General features: G+C 41.0%; 1 protein-coding gene across 3 annotated transcripts in view; it reads left to right on the top strand.

Annotated features, from left to right (window-relative positions):
* ptprea (protein tyrosine phosphatase receptor type Ea) overlaps positions 1-23,284 on the top strand; it is a 52,728-nt gene extending 29,444 nt beyond the window's left edge. Inside the window, exons 3-21 of one of the 3 annotated variants that reach the window (XM_070926667.1) lie at positions 9,742-9,819; positions 10,432-10,525; positions 11,023-11,096; positions 13,143-13,279; positions 14,091-14,181; positions 14,876-14,952; positions 15,376-15,412; positions 15,508-15,605; positions 16,244-16,363; positions 16,714-16,877; positions 17,212-17,347; positions 17,507-17,656; positions 18,317-18,410; positions 18,604-18,680; positions 18,800-18,934; positions 19,173-19,298; positions 20,857-21,008; positions 21,185-21,320; positions 21,445-23,284. In XM_070926667.1, coding sequence (XP_070782768.1) covers positions 9,747-9,819; positions 10,432-10,525; positions 11,023-11,096; positions 13,143-13,279; positions 14,091-14,181; positions 14,876-14,952; positions 15,376-15,412; positions 15,508-15,605; positions 16,244-16,363; positions 16,714-16,877; positions 17,212-17,347; positions 17,507-17,656; positions 18,317-18,410; positions 18,604-18,680; positions 18,800-18,934; positions 19,173-19,298; positions 20,857-21,008; positions 21,185-21,320; positions 21,445-21,519 — 2,046 coding nt within the window. In that variant the 5' untranslated portion in view covers positions 9,742-9,746 and the 3' untranslated portion in view covers positions 21,520-23,284. Of the gene's footprint in view, positions 1-9,741; positions 9,820-10,428; positions 10,526-10,737; positions 10,856-11,022; positions 11,097-13,142; positions 13,280-14,090; positions 14,182-14,875; positions 14,953-15,375; positions 15,413-15,507; positions 15,606-16,243; positions 16,364-16,713; positions 16,878-17,211; positions 17,348-17,506; positions 17,657-18,316; positions 18,411-18,603; positions 18,681-18,799; positions 18,935-19,172; positions 19,299-20,856; positions 21,009-21,184; positions 21,321-21,444 lie in introns of those variants that run through there. The other 2 variants (XM_070926666.1, XM_070926668.1) reach the window with 2 other exon arrangements.
* Positions 23,285-23,585: the final 301 nt, after the last annotated feature.

Raw genomic sequence — 23,585 nt, 5'->3', positions numbered from 1 at the left:
TTTCAGATTTATTCTGATGTGTAAACAAAATCTAGGCAAATCCAGAGGCTCAGAATCAGAGAGGATGTGGTTCCTGAGTGACTAACGCTATGTTGCTATTGATTCCTGTTAGTAAATGTGTTGGAACAACTAAAAAGTAACAACACAGTCTAATCAAACTCATATCCATAGTATGGCAGTGGGACTTATTACTTTAAAGGGAAATTCCAGTATTTGTCATCTCATATTTATATTTTTGTCCATTATGATGATTGGTGATGATAACATTTTACCTACATATCACTGATCGAGGGAAGGAGCGTGAGCCTCCTGCAGCTTTCCAAAAAACTTAAAGGAATAGTTCCCCATTTTGGGAAATATACTTCTATGATAAATATGAAGCTGACGCCAACAGAAGATTATGTAAGCCTAGCATAAACACTGGAAGTAGGGGGAAACGGTTAGCCAGTGACTGTGTGGAGTCTCAGCCGGTTGCCTGGCAACCTCATGAAGTCACTGCATCATGCCATGCAATAGGTCCAGCACGTATAGCCCCGTAAAGATGTTTTTACCTTCCTTGCAATTTAGCTTGCACGTGCATGCTAGAGAAGTAGTAGTGAATGCAAAATGTTTTGAGTCTACAAGTTTCCAAATTGCACACATAAAATTCTAAGTTATGCACAATGCCGTTTTGATTGACTATTTGATAAATAGAGACTCCAGTTTTGGCTAATTGCTCTGCAGGTACAACAGCTACATGGATTTCCAGGGGACTACTTTCTTTGTTTGTTTGTTGTTGGTTTTTTATGTGTGGGTTTGAGACGATTTCTGTTAACTTCAAGGTTTTTAGTACAGGGCTTGTGTCCCTCAAATAAACGTCATTCTTGCTGGAGTCCCTGTTTTCCAAATCTCTAATATAATTATGAATACTAGTCATAATTGACAAAAACATGAGAATAACACCCACATTGACAAATACCAGAATTGTTTTTTAAATATTTGAAGAATTCAGGTCAAACATTTACGTAGACCTCCAAAAAGGGCTCTACAAGTGCTCCCCTCATATTCAATAGCCTCCTCTTAATGGCCTTACAAGTTGAGCAGTAAATTTCCCATCCATCACCGTGCTGTCAGGCTCCCAGCTTTATACACAATCCCTTTTTCTTTTTCAGCTTCTGTCTCTCTCTCTTTCCCTCTACATGTCTCTCACACTAATACCTGTTCATAGCAGAGTGCTGGTAATCACAGAGCGCTGGGTGATAATGAGAAGTGTCACAACGCCGGTTTCGCCATTTTCAGCCCAGCTGCCGCGCATTACGCTGGCTATCGACGGCTCTGATTCCTGGCCATAATTGCTCTGCCGCTGAATAATTGAAAGAGGGGGTGGAGGTAAATCCCAGCGGTGTCAAGGTGTGAGAAAGATGGATGCCTTGGTGTTCAACGCTGTCAAGTTGGGAGGTGTAAGGGGCCTGGAAGACATGATGAGACCCTCACGGGGAGATTGTCCCCCCACATATACGCGCACGTGTTGCGGGTGATGGGCCACTAGTAGAATGATTTCTGGCAATGGTGGTTTTCAAACAGGCCCTGGCACATGTGTTTCCCATGGATCAATGCTGAAGCATGCAGGGTATGTGCGCATCCCCATGTGTGTGTATTTCATGCCAAGCAGTCAGGCAGTGTAGCTTTGCATGCCAGTCGTTAGCAGATTTGGTGCAGAAACGTATACATGTCGTGTGTTTGTGCAGGCGTGTAAATCTGTGGATCAGAAGTGATTGAAAGACCTATTGGCGCCTTGGAAAAATTAACTGTGACTGTGTGTTTGTGTGCGTCTGTGACCACGCGAACACACGGACTAAATGACACCCAAACAAGCCGGCCGAGTCTAAGCTCTGATGTGGCGTTTGCTAGTGCAGACGACAGACTGGAGTAAATATTTACTACCAATTACACTTGGTTTCCAGGCCTCACCAGAATGTGACAGTAGCTTCTAAATGCTATAAACGCTGAAGACATTAAGTTATACGCTAAATGAGAGCTGCTCTCAAATGTTACAGTCATGGCTGGAATGTTTTTAAGAGGATTATCAATAATCGCTTCTCATCTAGTACTGTGTTATTCTTAACTAATATGCAGCAGCTAAAAGCTCTTATTTCCAGTGAGGACTGCTCTAATGGCAGCGCTTTTAGGGTCAGACACAGTAGCTGCCATATCTCAGTCAACAGGATGTTATGGCCTGAACCTGGCAACCACCCCCCCGCCCCCCGCCCCCACCACCAAACATAACACCAACATACATAAGCACATGTGCATTTCCTCACACATTCAGCTGAGATCTCCGTGGGAGACGCTACATTTGTTCCCATAGACGTGGAGGGCTGACACTGCAGAGCGGAGCCAGCGGGTCTCCAAGGTCATTACCACTGCCACAGCGTCTGGGCGCCCTGGGAAGGAGGCAGGAATTGATTAATGACAATGCTAGGAGCGCAGGAGGGGAGGAACCCAGATTGGCAAGAACAGAGCACTGCAGAGGTAGAGTTTTTACTGTACAATGGTGCTATAGATAGTGATAGTGTGAGATACCGCAGAGCGTGATACAGTACTACAACTACTCCTGATCATTACAGTTGTAAGCTTTATGTATCTAAGTTGGATCTTCAGTAAAGAGAATAAAGTTGATAGGGGGATTTTTAAAATGCCAGACTGACAGCAATTCAATATTAATCTCATGAACTTGATAGATTTTAGGACTCTTTCATGGACAGTGTTGGGCAAGTTACTTTTACTTTTTACAAATTACTTGCTGGAAAAGTAATTATATTACTTTACTAATTACTCATCAGCATAAGTAATTAGTTACATTACCCATTACAATATTTCTTTTACTCAGCCCAGCTCCATTAAAGGCGCCAACCGCTCCAAAGCCCCCATACCCACATTTTTAATGCACTGTATTTAACATGTGTAGAAATAAAAATAACAAGACATGTAGATTTAACGAGCAGTCAGCTGGGGATTTTGGGCTAGTTACTGACCATCAGCAGCTAGCTTAACATTAGCCCTGGTGAAGCACACAGCGGCTGCACATACCCTCTATGTCGGACGTTAGCGTTAGCGGCTAACGTTAGCAACCATCAGCTTATCACCTAACGCAACCTTCAGCTCCCGTGCCAAACTAATACATACCGGACCAGTCTCTTTACCACCTTTATCACCTGATGTAAATAAACTAAATAATAGCAACTTGAATTTCAGCACATTTTAGCATAAAGTAAAGCATATACATAGAAGTATTGTATAAACTTTCAAATTAACACACATTACATCAACGTGAACAATCGACTAAATACCAACATTAACTGACTCTCACAACTAGTGTCCAGGTGTGTTTAACATTATACCAAACACCCTTCTCGCCACACTTTCTACTAAATGTCACTGTTCCTCAGGAGCTGTTAACTCAGACAAAAGGCTGGATTGACATCATGTTCTCAGGTTTTTCACGTGTGTCTGAATGCTGGGTTTTCTTTTTTTCTTTTCTATTTGATAAAGCCGACCTGTTCAACATCCCACAGGTGCCACATTGGTGGCAGTACTGCTGGTCAGGTTACCATGGGAACACATTGTGAAGAACACTGGTATACATGTTAAAACAAAGTGTACTTTTTTGAAGATCTTAGAATTGATAATGAATGGTGTGTCGCAAGTGCAGAAAACTGACTTCTGCAGGTTTATTTTAAATGTAAAAAATATATATGCATGGACTACATTGTAATCCTGAATTTAGATCTTGGATGTTATCTGCAGGAATAGGTGGATACGTTTAGAAAAAGCAACACTGATCAGCTTGTCCAACTAGGTTACATTGCATGGGAAGTGGTCGCACATCTGTGTGAGCATATGGACACTCCAGCTTCATTTCCACTGTGAAGACTGTGAATGTAGCGCGCTGGCCTTTAAATAGCTAACCCGGCCCAGGTTTACACACTGCAGCTCCCCAAAGGCAGACAGCACAGAGACAGAGAGAGGATGCAGTGATACGAGGACGACCCACTCAAATAGAAAGTGTGAACTTATTAAACTTCCTGCAGTGTTCTGGTAAACTGGTAACTAATTTAACAAACAATACATTGTGTTTATTGTTTTCTTCAAGAGGGGGGTTCTTGATATCTTTCACATTAGATGGACTAAAAGTCCATAAAATGGGTCACGCTGCAAAAACATTGTATCCTACACTTCCCATAATGCAACTTGATAAATGATTTTGTGGTGGTTTGTGCCAAATATGACCAACCACAGAAAAATGCATTTATAAGCCTGCAGTGCGGTACAACGAGAAGACACATTGTGACAACACACACGAAACCTACAATGTCACCCTCTCCCTCACAAATCTCCCTCTTTTTTTTAGACCTTTCTGCCATGGAAACCAAACATTACAACTAATATTTTACACCCATTACTGTAGTTAAGGGGCGCAAACACAGTATAGCATCCGACCACAGCATGACTCGATATCACACTGATCAGTTCCGGCAGCTTTGCTCTATAAATACGGCTTCTCTGTTTTTCTCGCAGGTCACTCTATGGTAGCGCACTGCTAACAAAGAGAAAGTCACCTGATCTTGTTTTTAAATCGAGGTCCTCATGAGGATGAATATATTGAACCTGAAATAATGGCAGAGGAGGGCCCTGCTGACATTACTGTAATGTTACACTCTGGTCAACACTGATGCTATCACCTACAACCATACACACATAGGACAAAGAAAGTAAGACTGTTCATTATTATACAAGTTAATTGGGCTGTTTATGTTACACTATTATCATTTAAGAGAATCACTGCTGTTTTGAAACTTTTAAAGTCTTTTTAATATATATTTTTTATGTTTTATATACTGCAATTTCCTATTACTTACTGATATATCTGTCATAAGCTAACATCAGACAGCCACTTTATCTGTCTGGCTATATTTATCATATTACATGTTCCTAGTAGGAATTCAGTTGGTTTAAAGGATTAGTTTGGCATTTTGGGAAATAGCTTATTCGATCTCTTGCGGAGAGTTTTGATGAGAAGATTGATACCACTCTCGTCTAATTCTCTGCAAGAAAACAACTAAGATTATTTCCCCAAATCTCGATTTATTCCTTTAATACATAACATATAAAATAATCTCTGTCTGATCTTTTATACACTCTTAATTCGGTTGATCAGTTTCAGGCAGGAACAAACAAACATGTTTTGAACACAGCAGTGAGAAAATGCACAGAAGGTTACTGGTTGCTTTTCCTCTAATAAGCCATCTTGCAGGTTTCAGTTATAAAAAACCTTGTGGCCTAAAGGGTAAACAGTCTGGCAGCTTTTTGCTCAGAGGACACAATGTACCTACTGCCCGCTCACCCTGTCACATCGCCCCTACACCCACCACCCATTTTCCGAATTCTCCAGCTGATGTATTTGAAGAGACAGAGAGACTCTGTGCCCAGAGAAACCACACTCAGTGGAACTGACAGTGCTCTGTCTACGGTAAGACACGATGCCAGGGAACACCGTGCTTCCTGTCAGAGGCAAAGACAGCCAATTTCTCTGTCTTATCTGTCTTATCTACTGTAATTGTAACAAGCTTGTCGTTTCTGAGGCTAATTAGTGAGACAACAGTAAAGAGCTGCAGGGGTTATCATTATGTTACTTTGTTTTTTGGGGGTTTTTTTAAACCCAGACTGAAAGAATGACAGAGCAGGAGGCATACCACAAAGAAAACCCAAGTCCACAGAGGGATAGCTCATCCTCCAAAACCAAACGCTGTCAGAGAAAAACATTTATCAGCTTTTTGGGACCATAAATCAGAGATTCACCATGAGTCAGGATTCCTTTATGTTTGGAGGAAGGATAAAGAAGCAAAGATAGGCCTGGTAGTGGCCTGCTTGTATTCTCTGCTGCTTGTCTGTGTAATGTGACATGCTGATGTCTGTGCGTGTGAACGTGTACACGTTTTTTGTTTACCTGCTGTGAGGTATGCAGGTATTCAGAGGTGGCAGGTTGTAATCAGCGGAGACAGAGCTGTGAGTCACACAATGCATACCAGGTGGTAGAGGTCTCTATGAACACATAACAGTGGCTGAGGTGTTGTCATATACTGTACAGCATGTAGGCAGCAACTAGGCCGTGATGTGGTTCAAATCAGTTTTACAATGTTATTACAAATACTTTTCTGATATGGCAAATGTATGCAGGACCGCATATTAAATAATCACATTGATATTTAAAGATTTAAAGTTACTATGTGTTGAATTTTGAAACAGTCCCAGTAAAAATGGCTGTCGTCTGTTTTGCTTTCAGCCCAGAGGACATCGTTTGCAGCAGGAAAGCTAATGTGGGTTGTCTAAAGTCTGTGGCTCTTCCTGTGTTGTGTGGAATGCTGTTGTCTGGCTCTGCGTATTGTGAGACAGTGATGTTTTTTTATGCAAATACAGTTTAATGAAACAATTTGATTGGCTGTATGAACTGCCGGCATGCTAATAGACAGACAGGGTGTGCAATCATAAAACCAAAAAATATAAAATATAACATTTTCTCTTTTTGTGTGCTGACGTTTTCTCAAAGCACAGGACATGTGATTTATTGATCAAATATGTGGCTGGAGCAGAGAAAAATATGCTATTTAAATTCGGAAACACTCACCTCTCCCGAGATTTCAGAGCAAGAGTTGTGTTACTGATTAGACAAAAAGGATCTTACTCTTTAACATAAATGTTTATCTCTGTTGGGATCCTTTCCATAATGTTGTCTGACACTTAGAATAACAATCTGAGCCTGTCAGTGGCAAAAACAAGCACTTTAAGTGGATGTAATTTTCAAGGGTGCAATTGCCCCCAACGATTACATTGCAGCCATTGCAGCCTGTTTTGCAGCTGCCGGTTGAGGCGATCTACTGGACCAATTCCAAAACGTTTGGTAACTATTACTTATTTAGACACCAAATTTATACATTAAAAAAATACCGTAATTTCCCTTTAAGATTGACTTGCAAAATCATATATATCATGTATACGTTTTTTTTCACTACATCAGTCTGCTGTGGTTTAAGTTCTCGTTCTATACTTTCATTTTACTCTGTGTTGGAGCTCAGTTCCTGTCAATACAGCTGAGGCCTCACTGACCCACCATGAGACAGGGCGAACTCTATGCCTGTGTAACTCGGGACACTCACTACTGAAATAACTGGCTGTCTAGCTGGCCAGGACAATACCCTTCCCCAAGGCAACTTGCAAATGTCTCCTATTGGAAAATAAGGACGCCTTAGAACTTCCCCCGAGCTGACATCTCCCATGACCTATTTTCATTATGGCTGATGGTTGGTGACTAGCCGCAGAGTGCTAAATGGAGAAAGGACAATACACAGATGAGGACAAACACAATGTGATGATAGCTGTTTGCCCAGAGTCTGACCCGCGCTAAATGATGACTAATTCTAATAGTCTAATTTGAAACTTGTGGTCTAGGCTGGTTTATGCTGAGTGAGGAGAAATAGGGAAAAAGAGATGAGATACCCTGAGGAGTAGGAAGCAGTGTTATTTATAGTTACGTGAGGGACATTTCCCCACTGAGACGGAGGAAAGGAAGTTTGTGATCTCCTCAGAGATGCTGAAGAGGTCAAGCTGAAGACCACTGCAATGACAAGATGGGAAAAGCTGGAGAGCAGGGGGTGAGCAGCCTGTGGTCCCCCAGGAGCACTTGAGCCATGCAGGGGTTGGAGGCTAAAATGAGACAGGCCATCTCCTGAGGTGATGGAGAGGGAAGAGGGAGTCAGGAACTAGGGGATGCTTACAAGAGGCAACAACATTGTACCACAGCCTTAGGGCTAGCTGTGAGCACTCTGCTGGGTGTCCCTGTTGAGCCCATCCTACGCACTAACAAAACAAAAATATCATACATAAAATTCAATGCAGCTTGTGTAGTGGAAAATCCCAATCGGCGCCATGAGTGAACTTCCACACCACAAAACCTCAAGTCTTATACACAGTGTCCGACCCTCAGGATTCACACACTGTACTAACTCAGCTCAATATCCTCCCCCTCACCCAAGCTTGTGACATTTGCAGAGAGAGCCTTAAAGAGGGAGGAGAGCTGGAGAAGGGGGGGTAACACACTTCTCCTCTCCTCTCTTCTCTCATTAGAATTCTCTCATCAGTCTTCCCCATGGAGCAGGGGGGGACATGTCAGGGTTTATTAATCGCTCCAGGAAATATTATTGACCTGGACCTTCTGCTCCCTCTCTCCCTGCTGCAGTCAGTGTCTCTGCTCTGCTGCCTCCACATTCCTTCGGTGTCCTGCCTGGACACATTACAGGACACTGCGGCACAGCGTGGAGGCTTCAACACACAGTGTCTTCATTGACTATGCACTTGGCCTGGGCTTTCTTTTCGCCGCAGCTGCAAAGCACCACACACGTACACACACACACACACACACACACACACACACACACACACACACACACCTGCAGTCTTGGGGAGACCAAACACACTCTGCTCTGCTTCATTATAGCAGCTCTGTGCCAGCACGGATTACAACTTTTAGAGTGCTTTTTGTGGGGGGAAAAAAAAAACACCTTTAAAACTGCAAACATCTCAAAGCTTATTGGTTTTTAAATCTTGCCAAGAGGTGCTGAAATCAATGTGTTGTGAAACCCATTCTGAATGCTCAAACACAGGGGTCGAACAGAGATACTCCTTTATCCTCCCTCCTCGGCATTCTTCTACTAGGTGAAAATGAAGGAAGGATCAGAGTCACTCAGCTGAGACTGCTGGACGTCACTGTGTGTAGGGCCTCTGGACGGAGCTCACGGTGCTGTGGGTGTGTGCGTGCATTTGTGTGCCTCGTGTGTGCGTGTGAATGAGGGGTGATGTTATCAAAGGGGAAGGGGGAGGAGGCGAGGAGCAGAGCATGAGGGTGTAGGTGTTAAGCCTCTTGCTGCCTGACTCCAGATTTCACTCCCCATGATCTGATACATCCAGTTTAAGCTTGACTTAACCACTCATTCTTAGTTCGATGTCAGCTGACATCCAGGCTTTTTGTTGGCATGCATGTTGTATGTGTTGTGACTTCTAATATATAGCACACACTTAGACCCTGCACATGCTATATCCTGGAAATGACATGTTTCAGCATGGCATTGCCTCGGAAACAGCTGTTATCAGCTCAGAGTGGCATTTACTCAAGTTCTCTTTGCTCAATCTGATAATGCAGTGATTCAAGCATGAGCATATATCTTATTAGAGGAGTAAGGGGCCTTGGATTGAGTTGGGATTGTTGCAATAATGATATTTGTGGACACACGTAAACTTTTTTCTTTCGATATGAATTTAAAAATGTATTTTTCCCTGGCCTGGATGTTATCAATTTTTTTTAGTGGTTTGGTGAGGAGGCATGTTCTCGTGGCCAGCCTTGTTTTTCAAATATTGGAGTATTGTGCCTCCATGTGGACATGTTAGGCATTACACTTTGAGCTTTATGACAGGACTAATGAATGACCAGGATGTGAGTGTGTTGTTCCATTGTGTCTCCATGAACTTTGCACCGATGAGCACATTCCTGAGAGCAGCGGTCATGAATAAAGAAATATGCCTCAGATCTGTCAATAGCGTTTGTGTTTCCTGAATGGTGATATTATCCAGAAGTCATGTTCTCGTGAATCCTGACTTTGCAGACATGTCTGCCACTAAATTTAATATCCGTCTTCATTTTGTTTTCTGCAGTCACAATGGTCCCACTTCTGTTTTTGGTGGTAACCACAACAACATCCAATTCCACCGGCAATGGTAACCATACACAAGGTAAGGACAACAACAAGAGCAACACACATTGACATGTGAGACCAAATAACACTGAACAATTTGAGATAGCAACAAACTCTGATTGCTATCACTGCAGTGACACTTTTCCCTAAGATATGATTATTATGTGTCCTCCTCAGCGCATGCATCTGCTTGATAATAGCCTTCTCTACAGCCTTGTTATTACCGGATCACAATGAACTTCAGCAGCCCTGGACAGTAATTTACGGCTCATTGTGCGTCTTTATAAACACAGCTAATAGCTGGTTGTGCGGCTGTGACTCTTGGCTGAGTCTCTATTCTTAGAGCCTCTCATTTCGTACCGGCAAGACGAAATGAGCTGATGCTTATCTCTGCAGACAAAATACTGCTGAAGCCAGTTATTAAATCAGGCCTATGGCCAGAAGAGAACATAGGAGGTGTGATGCTGTGCCAAGTATTGATTTTGTGTTATTAGTTCATGCAATATACACGGTTCAAACACATGAATGCAGCCAAGCATTTGCACACACAAACATGTGCACATACATCGTCGGCCTTGCCCCCTCTTCCTGCTTCTTTGTTGACGGTGCTCCCTGACCCCCGGCTATGCCTCTCCTTCTTCCTCAGAAGATGTTACATCCCCCAGCCACCACATCCTCCCCACCGTGCTGGTCCTGTCCCTGCTGCTGCTCATCGTTGCACTGCTAGTCTGGTACTTCCTCAGGTAAAAATCTCCCACCCTGCAAGGACTCACCCACCTCACCTCACCCCTCCCAGGGCCTCGCTGACTGGCTGTGAGCCAGGCTCGGGGGCAGAGCTATGGGTGACGAACACTTCCTCCTTTAGTCATTGAGGCGGAGCCCAGTCAGGAAGTGCTGCTAGCTGACTCCTTCTCATGCTTAGTGAGAGAACAGGCAGCCAGGCTGTGACAGTGGACCTAAACAGGCAACAGAGGAAGAGAGGGAAGAACAACTTCTGTACCACATTCGAACTAGAGCACCGTCTTTCCAAGACATCAGCTAATGAGAAAGAATAGCTTCTCCAGTTTCAGATGGTAGGATGGATAGGCTTTTGTTCATGGCTACGTAGATGACTTGGGAGATCTTGAGTATTGTTTTGCTCTAATTAAAAAATAAAGTTGAAATTATTTTCCCATGACATCATTGAATCTTGTGTTTTGTGCCATTGCTTTTACTGAATGTATGTTTTTTCTTCTGGCAGGTTAAAAAACCAGAGAAAAGCAGTCGTCACAACAGTCGACAAGAAGATACCAAATGGCATCCTGGAGGAACAAGGTAACATTGTTGTGAATTGGACATTGTAAAAGACAAGGCAAAACAGATTGTAGATTGTGAAGGCGACAGGCTGGCAGTCAAAAGAAGCACAGTGAGAATGTAAAGGAGACGCACAGATGAACGAGGCAAAGAGAAAGAAAGAGCTTAAGACAGATAGTGGGAGGTGTAAAGGAGGTTTATAACTGTATAAGCAGGTTGTGTCCCACCACTGCATTGCGGTTGTGTTATACTTCCTGTGGTTAATGTGAAGAACAAAACTTTTATGGCCGTTTGTCACTACATGTTTAGTTAGTATTCACACTCACTGGTGCAAAAGGTTGTCTGAGCTTTGAGCTGCATCATTTTGATTAAGAGCCATTTTGTGTGAAGTGTGCTAACAGCTATTGGACTTTACAGGAAACGACAAGTCTTGAGTGTGTTCTTTAGGAAGTATTTTCTTATCTGACATTACAATGGAGTGTACAGAGCAGGTTGTATTCTTGCAGATAGGAATGTAACAATGTATTTGGCTGGAAGACACACACAGCACACCCAGAAGTAGCTGTAACAAACACTGAGTAAATATCAAGGTATTAGCTGAGTTGCTAATTACAGTGATTGTGAACATGACACACAGTCCACTTTTCAGAGTGATGTTATATTTGGTTATCACTCTTGATAGTTTACTCTACTGGAAAAACTATACACTATATATTCAGATGTCATGCTCAATCAGGTCAGGAAGTAGATGTTCTGCTTTATGTGAAAGATTTATTGTTAAAAGGCTGTTCTTATTTATAAAGAAGTTATAAACACCTTCTTACACTGTTTTAGTGAAATTTACATTTGTTATTTTAGTTTAATTGATAAAAGTGAAAGCAGAAGTGTCATTTATGTTAGTAATGACATGTATTGTTTTGCCTTCATGACTTTACCTGTGTGTGTGTGTGTGTGTGTGTGTGTGTGTGCTGTGTGTGCTGTATGTGATTTGATACGTGTTGTGTTTTAGAGTTTGGATACAGTACTGAGTCGTTATACACCACTGTACCACCAGGTCAGGTATACCGGGTGGCGGCATTAGGAACCTCATGTTACTAACACTCTCTCAGTACTTTTTCAACCTACATTTCTTAAATTGTGAGCGCTAACCGAATGCCTAGTCGGGTGCTTAAGAGAGGTTTCCATCCAGAAACCTGCCTACAGGGTGCTGTAAGTGGCTTCTCCCTGGGATCCTTTGGTTCTCTAACACCTGTTGATGTTTGGTGATCATTGAATACTTACCCTCCTTTTTTTAATTGCCAAGGTGTTGGCAAACACATCAATATGTCATAAGATTTGAAATTTGGTAATCATTTTGGTATCTGATAAGCTGTTATTAAAATCCTTTCAGAGTAGTTGGATAAGCTTATTGTCTAATTCAGTGATTCCCAACCAGGGGGCCAGGGGGTACACAGGGACATTACAATTTGATTTGAAATGTATATCCACACATTGAGTCACCTGTAACACCTAAACGCTGTGTGTTGCGATTGAGTGTGCATGAAAACTACTAGTTCGTCAGCCAGCGAACAGTTAGCTAAAAGTAATGGAAATGGTTGAAATAGAAAGCTAACAGTAAACACTTTGAATAGTTAGCCAAGAGTAATGGATTAACAGTTGAAATAGCTAAAAGTAATTTGTCTCTCCAAGTGGTAGTAGTAAAAATGCAAACCAAACTGACCTAAACACTGACAGTTGGATGAAAACATTATTGTAACAATATATACTTTTATATAGTTAATAGTGTTGAATAACATCTAGTCTGAAGTCAACTCAAATGGACACAGGACAGGTGGTGTCGTGAAGAGGTACTTGAGGTCATCTGACAGAAATCTTGGGGAAAACTGGTCTAATTAAACCCAATCCTGTTCCTAATTCATTTATCTTAGCCAGTCATTTAATAATAATTGAATAATTTGCAAAGTTAAATCAGTTATTTTCTTTAACACAACAAATAATTCACCATCATAACATTAGACTCTATCAGGCCAGCAGGGATGATAAACCCACTGACTGTTCTCCCTACAGAACAACAGACGGTGGTCCTTCTGCCCAGATCGCCTTCAGCCTCTAAGACCTACTTCCCCATCCCAGTGGACCACCTCGAGGAGGAGTACAGGCTTCGCTCAGCTGACGATGGCAAGCTCTTCAGGGAGGAGTACAATGTAAGCATCCCCTCTTGTCCGCCTGGAGGTTGGAGTAACAGGTGGCCGTACGGCAGAGTCGTCTGTATTCTGTACAAGTGCTGGAAGTAGTGTTTACATCAAGCATCTGGGGTTCAAGTACTGAGTCATTGTGGTGCATACATACTCCTTGATTTATAGGATTGCTCAAATCTATTAGCTCCATTGATCAATTTAACAATTACTATACACAATAAAATACCCATATTCTCAATATTATTGTGAAACTTTGTGTCTCAAAAATGTCAGAAGCAGCTTTTTTTCTTCAGAAAAGAGTGTTTTGAAATGGTATCTTGAACCTAAGAGGTCGGCGTGTTTTGTGCTTCCAACTGTGGCAACAAAACCACCTATAAAATATGTCAAATGTCAAACAACTGCGATACACTGTGTGTTCATGAGAAGGCAGAAGACTCAGAGTTCTGTGTGTATTTTTTATTCATGAAAGCTACTGCAGCTATATGTGGCACATTGTCCATGACACACAATGTACACACACACACACCCACATGCATGAAAAATACCCTTTTGACTATTTGTGATTATGATTGAGGATCTGAGTCAAAATACAGTGTATGACTCATGGTCCATGCAACACATAAATTATTTTATTCAGACAGTTTGTCAGCACAGACAGAGGAAGTTGAAATTCTCTGCTTTTAATGGAGGGCTGTTTGCTGTAGGTAGCAGAGGAAGTGCCTTACATGCAGTGCAGCAGAACACAATGCACATGGGCAGTTGAAAGTCGGCCTTTCTGACTGTTTCTGTAGAATCTAACTGTAGTTTTGTTTTGTAGTCCTTGCCAGGGGGTAATGCCCAGGGGACGTACGAAGAGGCCAACAAGGACGACAACAAGGAGAAGAACAGATACCCCAACATCCTGCCCTGTGAGTGTACTTTCTGTTGTGTTGGAACTAGGTTTTCTTTGACTCACACCCAAAGCTCACAGTTTCCTGCCTGTGTGTGCACGTGTCTATGAGTCTTCTTTTTTTGACAGTTCAGATACAGTAGATCCTCCCCAACAGCTCATATACTGTATTTATTCACAATGAAACACGGGGTCCCTAGAGTTTCCTCTTCCTTCTTCCTTTTTACAGTTCCTATCACTCATCTCTGTCTCATTAATAATTTATTGTGTCATGTACCACATACCACACTTGGCTAGCTTGGCTCTTTCCAAAGGTAACAAAATCCACCTACCAGCACCTTTAAGCTCACTAATTTACACGTAATATCTTGTTTAATGCACAAAAAATGAACAACGAACAATTTGCTGTTTTACAGGAATTTCTCTGCTGGAAGTACTTCCAGAAGGAAATTACTGTTCCTGGATTTTGTTAGCTTTTGACACGCTAGATGTCCCCATTGTTTACAGTCTTCATGCTAAGCTAAGCTAGCCAGCTGCTGGATGTAGCTGGATGAGAGTGGTATCGATCCTAATCTAACTCTCTGCAATAAAGAGAATAAGCATATTTCCCAAAAGGTCATACTATTCCTTCAGTGCTCTCTGTGCTGTGACAGACCCTGTTTTATTTCTCCACTGTAACCCTCTAAACTTTCCAGTGGTATTTTCCCCAACAGATGATCATTCCAGAGTGGTGTTGACTCAGCTGGATGGAAATCCCTGTTCAGACTACGTGAATGCTTCTTACATTGATGTGAGTGATGCATATCAGAATGATGAACAAAGCATGATTCATGATTTCATAAACTGTGCCAAAATATTGTTATTGTTATTGTCTTATTCTATCTTATATCTATTGTCTTAATTTCTTATGCATGTTATGGCCCACAGTTTCATAAATCAAATTAATATTGGTTGGTTGGTAACAGTTAACATTAGTAGCTATTCTGGAGCTTTCGTTGCCCAGTTGTCGTAGAATTACAGATCAACTGTCCATTTTTCGGAGCATTTAAGGACTTCTCTTCCATGTTGGCTAAAAAGTTGAGATTGAAAGTTCTTTCATTCTTGACCTTGGAAACAGCAGTTAATGAGACAGTCTCACCTCGAGGTCCATTAGCAGCTGTTCCGAAGCTTTATATTAATTTTCTTAATTAACTTTTTTTTTTTTTTTTATCAGGGTTTCACGGAAAAGAACAAATTCATAGCAGCACAAGGTAAGATATAGTGCACTTGGAAATGACATATTTATGTTGATGCCATGATTATTAATTTCATGTCTTAATAAATCATTGAACCTTTTGTCTCACAGGTCCAAAAGAGGACACTGTAGCAGATTTCTGGAGGATGATATGGGAGCAGAAAGTAGCAACTGTTGTCATGCTGACAAATCTGAAAGAAAGGAAAGAAGTGAGTGATTTTCAGCCTTGTTTATTTATTGAATGTGTCTCGGCTCCCCTGCTGAAGTGTCCATGAACAACATAATTTTCCTTTGAGCTCCAGCCAAGTCTCTGCTCCGACACCGATTCTGTGAGATTAATGGAGCATCACAAAAAGATTTGAGAAGAAATGTGCTTCAAATAGATCTCATTGGTTACGGTCAAATGTGAAACCACAGCGTTTAATTTAAACTATTCATTTCACACTTGTAATCTCCCCTCTGACATCTCTTTTCTCTGCTATAATTGCACTTTATTGTGAACCATGTGAACCAGAGCCCTTCACTGAACAAGGAGAATGGAGAAAGGCTAAAGAGATCAATAAAAAGAGAACTGGCGAAGATTTAAATCAGCATGTGGACGGGCTGAAATCAATGGCTACATAATGTGTTATTAAGTCCTCTAAGGAAGTATCATAATCACCAAGCACAGTCTTATATTGAGTGGTTTCACCTCTCTTACTTACACTAATCTGGACTGACTGGCTGTGAAATTGAAGCATGTGTACTTTTGCATTTAAACCATTTTGTCTTTTCCTCAAATTCATTACAGAAGCACTCATTTTTAGGCATTCAATTTATTGAATAATGTCTGTCCCCTCCCTCCCAGGACAAGTGTTACCAGTACTGGCCAGATCAGGGCTGTTGGACCTACGGGAATGTGAGGGTGGCAGTAGAAGACTTCACTGTCCTCGTGGACTACACCATACGCAAGTTCTGTGTCCAATATGTAAGTTCAAGAAGTGTTTAGTGCTTAAGCCTAAATTGTAACAATGTTAACCGAAACATTACTGCATGTTGTATCATGTCAACTTCAGTTCCTTTTTCATAATAAGCCAACTAGGCCATTTTTCTTTGTAGCTTTGAATTTCTGAATAACTTCTTAAAAACTCTTGCTCTAGGGTACAGAAAATGTATCCAGATCATTGAGTAAAAGCTGTTGCTACTTTGATAACTGTTCCTTTTGAAAACGAGATTTATCAAAAGATTGCCCTGGGGCCAGAACGGGTCTGTTGTGTCTTCAAACTTGATATGCAGGTGTTAACTGTGTTTCTTCCTTGCGTTTCTGTCTCTATGTAGCAAGCCAGCGATGCCGCTAAGACTCCCAGACTGGTCACCCAGCTCCACTTCACCAGCTGGCCTGACTTTGGAGTTCCTTTCTCCCCCATCGGCATGCTGAAGTTCCTCAAGAAGGTCAAGGTGGTCAATCCACCCTTCTCTGGGCCTATTGTGGTCCACTGCAGGTACCAGGCTGCTGAGCTAATGGGACATTGTTTATGATTTTGTTGTTTACTTGGATGTAGGCCTGCGTGCTTTTGACTGAACGTTGCTTTGAATGGTTTTAATTATCCAATTTGTTTCTATGGAGATAAATATATTTAGGCTTAAATATCCGCTTTGTCTGCTTGCAGGAAAACAAACTGTCAGCTATGACTGGAAACATTTTGAGTGACTATAGCAATACTGTGTGTACAAGCACAGATGGCCCTTTGTTTCACTCCTGTTGTCTATTAACATGCAAGTGTCAGCTGAGGATTGTGGTTCATTCAGTCTGTGGTTTGCTTTGTGTCTCTGCAGTGCTGGTGTTGGGAGGACAGGAACCTTCATCGTAATAGATGCCATGATCGACATAATGCACGCGGAGCAGAAAGTGGATGTGTTTGGGTTTGTCTCTAAGATACGAGAGCAGCGCTCACAGCTCGTTCAGACAGATGTGAGTTCCCCATTGTCGATTGTGTCAGCTACATGACATTATACTACTTGACAGCTAATGTGTGAATTATCAGCGTGAATTATCCCTCAATCATCTGTAAGTGTTTAAATGTGTCGAGGCATATGTGTGTGTGTTAATCTGTGTGTATTCTCACCCCAGATGCAGTACTCATTCATCTACCAGGCCCTGCTTGAATACTACCTCTATGGAGACACGGAGCTGGACGTCTCATCTCTGGAAGGACATCTGCACAAACTGCACAACACCTTTGCAAACGGTGACCGGGTCGGCCTAGAGGAAGAGTTTAAGGTAGGATCTCTTACAGTATTTCACATAAAAGATCACATTTACAGCCTGTTACACACCAAAATGAGAAATGGCTAAAGATTCAACCTGTTTAAGTACCAGGACTAGTAACTTACCAATGATGGAATGGAAAAAACAATACTATGCGACTGTAGATTTTACATCCATCAGAGTTAATATAACGCTTTCAGATTCTTATTTTATTTCAATAATTTTGTTTTTATTTTATGAAATATATTAGTACAAATAATGCAACCATGTACAAAAAATCTCAAGCAAGAGAAGAGAGGGTTTGCACCAGCTTTAGCTACTTTCCATCTATAGTCTGTGGGCAGTTAAACACAAAAACTAAACAATACTATAAAGTCTACACACTACAATGATATGATAGATTTGAATAGCTCCTCCAGAGCCATATCAGCTCCAAGTAAGACCATGCCTTATGACAGTGCAAGAACTGAGAAAGACGCCAGAACCTACAGCATGTATTTTACTTCTAAAATCAAGCCTCGATAAAATAACTCCTATCCTTCTCAGTCTGCCCTAACCCTACAAGTGTGATTTATAATCAACAGTGTAACTTGTTTTATTTCCCTATGTCGATTTGTGAGCAAAAGGATAGTAAACATTTGCAGGTTTGTAACAGTTTGACTTTGCTTGCAGAAACTGACCAACATGCGAATAATGAAGGAGAACATGAGAATGGGGAACCTTCCTGCCAACATGAAGAAGAACAGAGTTCTGCAAATTATTCCATGTAAGAAAGAAGAAAGACGGGAAACCATAGAACAAAAACAGATTTGATGCCTGTTCCATATATCAACTCATGGCAGATTTTGACCCCCAGATTATATTGTCTGTCACTATGTTTAGAATCTGAACATGTTTTTTTTTTGTATACCTGATACTCTAAATGGTTTTAGGAGTTTCCTGTTCTATTCTCATTTCAGATGACTTCAACAGAGTTATTCTCTCCATGAGAAGAGGCCAGGAGTTCACGGATTACATCAATGCATCTTTTATAGATGTAAGCTGTAATTACGTAATGCCTTCCTTCTTGCATTCATGCAGTAGTTCATAGGTATTGCTATTAACACACATTATTGGACCAATAAAGCTGAAGAGGTGTGTTTTGCTGTGACTCAGGGCTACAGACAGAAGGACTACTTCATTGCCACCCAGGGCCCTCTGCCACACACTGTAGAGGATTTCTGGAGAATGGTGTGGGAATGGAAATGTCACTCCATTGTCATGCTCACTGAGCTCCAGGAGAGGGAGCAGGTAGGCTGCGGTAGACTGATGGCTGTGCAACATAAACCTTCTCTGTTTTGATTTCCTGCTTCTGTCACAAAACTGTACTGTATGTCAAGCCATGCTTGTGCAGTATTTCATAGTTTGAGCCAAAAGTACTTTATAATATTTACATTTCATATATAAAGCTGCAGTTTCTGTTTAACTTATTGCCTGCAGTAAAAAAAAACAAAAAACCTCTTCTCTTTTTTTTTGTCTGTTTTTGCAGGACAAATGTTGCCAATACTGGCCCACAGAGGACTCTGTCACCTACGGAGATTACACAGTAGAGTTGAAGGGGGACACTTTGTGTGACACCTTCAGTCTACGAGACTTGGTACTCACCTTTGTCCCGGTAAGCAAATAAACCTTGCACTATCACTCAGCTGTTAAGGAGGCACCGTATTACATTTGCCTGTCAGGATGAAAAGGCTTGGATCATTTGATGTAATTCCAAAGAGCATTTTAGTTATTTTCCAAAGGATATGAAATGATTGTTTTGCATTGCGTGATTGCAACTAAACATTCAAATTGAGAAAGGGAGATTTATTCTACTTTAAATCATAGTGTCACTATTTTTCTCACAATTAATTAACTGTAATGGCTTCCTGTGATGGAAGAAGTATCCACACAGTTTACTCAAGTAAAAGTACTGACACAACAATGTAAAAATACTCCTTTACAAGTTCTGCATTCAGTGTCTCAGATTTAGTGGCATCTAGCGGTGAGGTTGCAGATTGTAACCAGAGTATCGCTCCCCTCACCCCTCCCTTTCCAAGTGTGTAGGAGAACCTACAGTGGCCTTCGGGTGCTTTCCTGCCACCAAATTCAAGCTGCCACTTCAACATAAAAACACGAAAGGCCCTCTCAAGAGCCAGTGTTTGGTTTGTCTGTTCTGGGCTACTTTAGGAACATGGCGGTGCAACATGGCAGGCTCCGTGGAAGAGGATCCACACTCTATGTAGATATGAGGGGCTCATTCTAAGGAGACAAACGATTCTTAGTTTCAGGTGGTTATACACTAATGAAAACATAATTATGAATATTATATTCCATTTCTGCCAATAGATCCCCCTGAATCCTACACACTGGTCCTTTAAGTACAAAAGTATAATAAAAAAAAGTATCAAAAGGAAAAGTACTTTTATGAGTGATATATTATTATAAATTACATTATTAGATTGTCATTATTAGCATTTTACTGCCATCAAGGTGGAGGTGGTTTTAACTACTCTATATACAGTTAGGTTGTTTAGTTCAGTGTTTCCCAACCTTGGGTTTGGGCCCCCTCCAAAGGGTCACAAAATAAATCTGCGGGTTATGAGATGATTAATGGAGTTTTCTGTAGTCATTTTTTGTGATTGGATAACTTTACCTCTTTAAGCCTCAAACTGTAACTTAAACCATCTGAGAAGTTCAAAGAGGAATCTGAAGAATTGTGGTGTGGAGACTATTGTTACATTCAAGTGTGAATATTTGAAAAGGAAACTCAATTCCTGAACATAGTAAAATGCAAAAATGGAGGTTTTACAGATTTTAACAGCATTTTTGTAACTTTTTAAAGCAACATAGGATCTAACACGCTTGTCTTATAACAGAGCAAAAACCCCAAGCGAGTACATACAACTCTTCTGGCAGCCAGAGGAAATGCGGTGGGCAGGATGTGTTTAGGATTCTCAAGTGGGAGCCTCCCATTCCCATCTCATATATTTCATTAAATTCGACCCGCATCACCTCAGAGGCTCAGTAGTACATTCCTGCCTCCCTCAGCAGCACCCATCAGTCCACCACTCATCTACTGCATAATTAACCTACACTGACATTGCACCTGCCATTATGCTTTCATATCCTGCTAATAAATCATATTTGAAAAGGTATTATGATCTCCCATCTGTCTGCATTTCCTCTCAAAGGACAAGCAGACGAGGGTGATCAGGCACTTCCACTTCCACGGCTGGCCGGAGGTCGGCATCCCGGCCGAGGGGAAAGGCATGATCGACATCATCGCCTCAGTGCAGAGACAGCAGCAGCAGTCTGGGAACCATCCCATCGTCGTACACTGCAGGTAGCTTCTACCTAGCCTCTCTTTTAGGCACACATTTGAGCCTTTCTTATGTTGCCGTTGACACATTTGTGTTGTGTACTGCAGCGTTATGCAGCTTAAAAACAGTACGATTTTGTATTGTCACAGTTCATGCTTGAATTCATTTCTAAGCGTTTTTGTGTTTGCGTGTGCTGCAGTGCTGGTGCAGGGCGAACAGGTACGTTCATTGCACTGAGCAATATCTTGGAGCGAGTCAAGGCAGAAGGCCTGCTGGACGTGTTCCAAACTGTGAAGAGTTTACGCATGCAGAGGCCTCATATGGTCCAAACTGTGGTAAGAATCAGCAGAAGTGGGTCCTAAATAATCTAAAGTGCAAAAAAAAAGTGCTTGTTTCTGAAACTGATTTTAGAGGCGACCACCTCAATCTATCTTTTCTGTTTTTCTCTTTATTCCACAGGAACAATATGACTTCTGCTACAGGGTGGTACAAGACTTTGTCGACATTTTCTCAGACTATGCCAATTTTAAATGACGAGATTTGCCTTAAACATGGTTTTTAATGTTGTTTTCTAAAGCTGGTTTGTCAGTTTTATGTGTTTCTTTAACTTGGTCAAATGATCTATTTTGCTATGCACTTGTCCTACCATTAACTGAAACTCCATCCTCGCTGTAATATACTGTATGTCAGTGGATGAAAATTGTAAATGAAAAAAGTTAGATTAATAATGTATATTTCACATCATGTATGATAATTATTTTGTCATGAAGTGTTGTTTCAAACTTGGTCTCTTATTTCAGTTTTGTTGTATAATACTGTACTTTAAATGTTTATCTAAGTGTTATTTTGAATTGACCACGTAATATTTTTAAAAGATGTAGTTATTGTAAATGTATTTAAGTATTGACGATGACATTCCACTCTTGAGTTTGGAGAACATGTCGGGAATGTTAAGATTTTTTTTTTTTTTATTGTAAACATATAGTACATTCTTTCATTTATTGATGACTTCTATCTGAGATTAGAGGCGATATTTAAACTTCATTGTCCTCAAGCTACATGCCCATCACGAATGTGATACTCTTTCCAATGGAAATATTGTCAGAAAAAGAATGAATGAATCACTTCAGCCATAATGCAGAGAACGTAAAGTTATGCAACAGAGGCCGAGGTGACGACACAGGGGTTGATTTCCGATATGGATTCAGGCAGAAGTTTCACAGTTAGACATATTACAGAGTCGTGAAAGACCATTAAACTGGTTTTGTACCTCAACAAAAGTGGTATGCAACTGCATTTAACATGGATGTAACATTACTACAGTCTGCCTTTTTGTCTGTAGACAACAAGTATTTTGCTAAAATGACTGCACATTAAAAAGCACATATAGCTAAGCCTTTTGCCAAGAACCTGCAATATTCAAGAGTATGTTTATTGCTTTATTTGTATCATAGATTAGAGATTTTTCAAAAATCAGTGCCATATGTACATTTTTTAAGACATGGAAAAGTATGACAACCCTACGTTGAAGGCCGAGCATTGAACAGTGATCCTAAGAAAAGGTAAGTGTGGTCGCTAAATGCAGTAGCCTGTACAATTTCGTGACAACCTGTGTCAGGTGCACAGTTAACACAGGTGAGTATTTAAAGTGTAACATTAGATGGGTCCAGTAATGGCAAAAACCACAATACACAAATGTGGTGCTTCAGTGCCTGCTTAATGCCAGAGCAACAAAAAAAACACCCCATACTATCCATCTTAAGTTACTATGGATGTTTTAGAATACATGGGTTTGTTTTTTCATATAGGTCAAAATGAGGAACCAGAATGTTTCATGGAAAAGTATCTAGTGGTAGTTTAATTCATGGAAAAGTATCTGAATGTGAAACAGTTTTTCTGTGTATTTCTTCTGACGCATCCATTTGGTACTCCTACATCAAACCAAACATTTGGAATAATTTGACCCAGCTCTGCTTTAATCCTCAATGAGATGTGAAATTCTGTTGGTACTGTATTTAAGTACTACATAACATTGTGAAAGTTGCCGAGCAGCAAGGAACTGTGTGTGATTGGTCATATTTTGTGTGCTATCTGTGGGAGATGTGAGGTGCAGCAGAAGAAGAGACTTAACAAAAACAACTCATTGCTTCTTTTCTGTCTATGTCCCGTCCTTTTAAGAACATGGAGGAGGGTCTGTTTAGACCACATCTCTTTGCTCTCTCTGTGGGTGGTCTATCCCTTTTTTGGATTCTCAATGTCTTTGAAATGCAAGTTGCAATATTAAAGTCATCTGAAAATGCTTGGAGGGTCAGTGAGAGTTTTATTCAGATGTCTTTGCTAAAAATAAAAAGTACAGTGGCTCTTGTTTCATTTCAACTTTGGGGGAGACATACTGGGGACTTTCCTCCTCTTCATACTAACCATTAAAAGATCCCTTTCTCTTTCTGCGCAAAAATGTAATTCAAACGTATCATGTTAATATCAGGCTTTAGCGGTAAGTTAAGTCAAATTAATACAGATTCCCTCTTTGTGTTTCCCTGTAGAGCTGCAGTGGAAGGATAGTAACAAAAGGAGGGAATTATGTACTAAAAAGGCTGTAA

The sequence above is a fragment of the Enoplosus armatus genome, chromosome 20 (genome assembly GCF_043641665.1).
Source record: "Enoplosus armatus isolate fEnoArm2 chromosome 20, fEnoArm2.hap1, whole genome shotgun sequence".
NCBI classification, from domain to species: Eukaryota; Metazoa; Chordata; class Actinopteri; order Centrarchiformes; family Enoplosidae; genus Enoplosus; species Enoplosus armatus.
The sequence above is the reverse complement of the archived record's forward strand: the minus strand, read 5'-3'. Positions and strand labels throughout refer to the sequence as shown.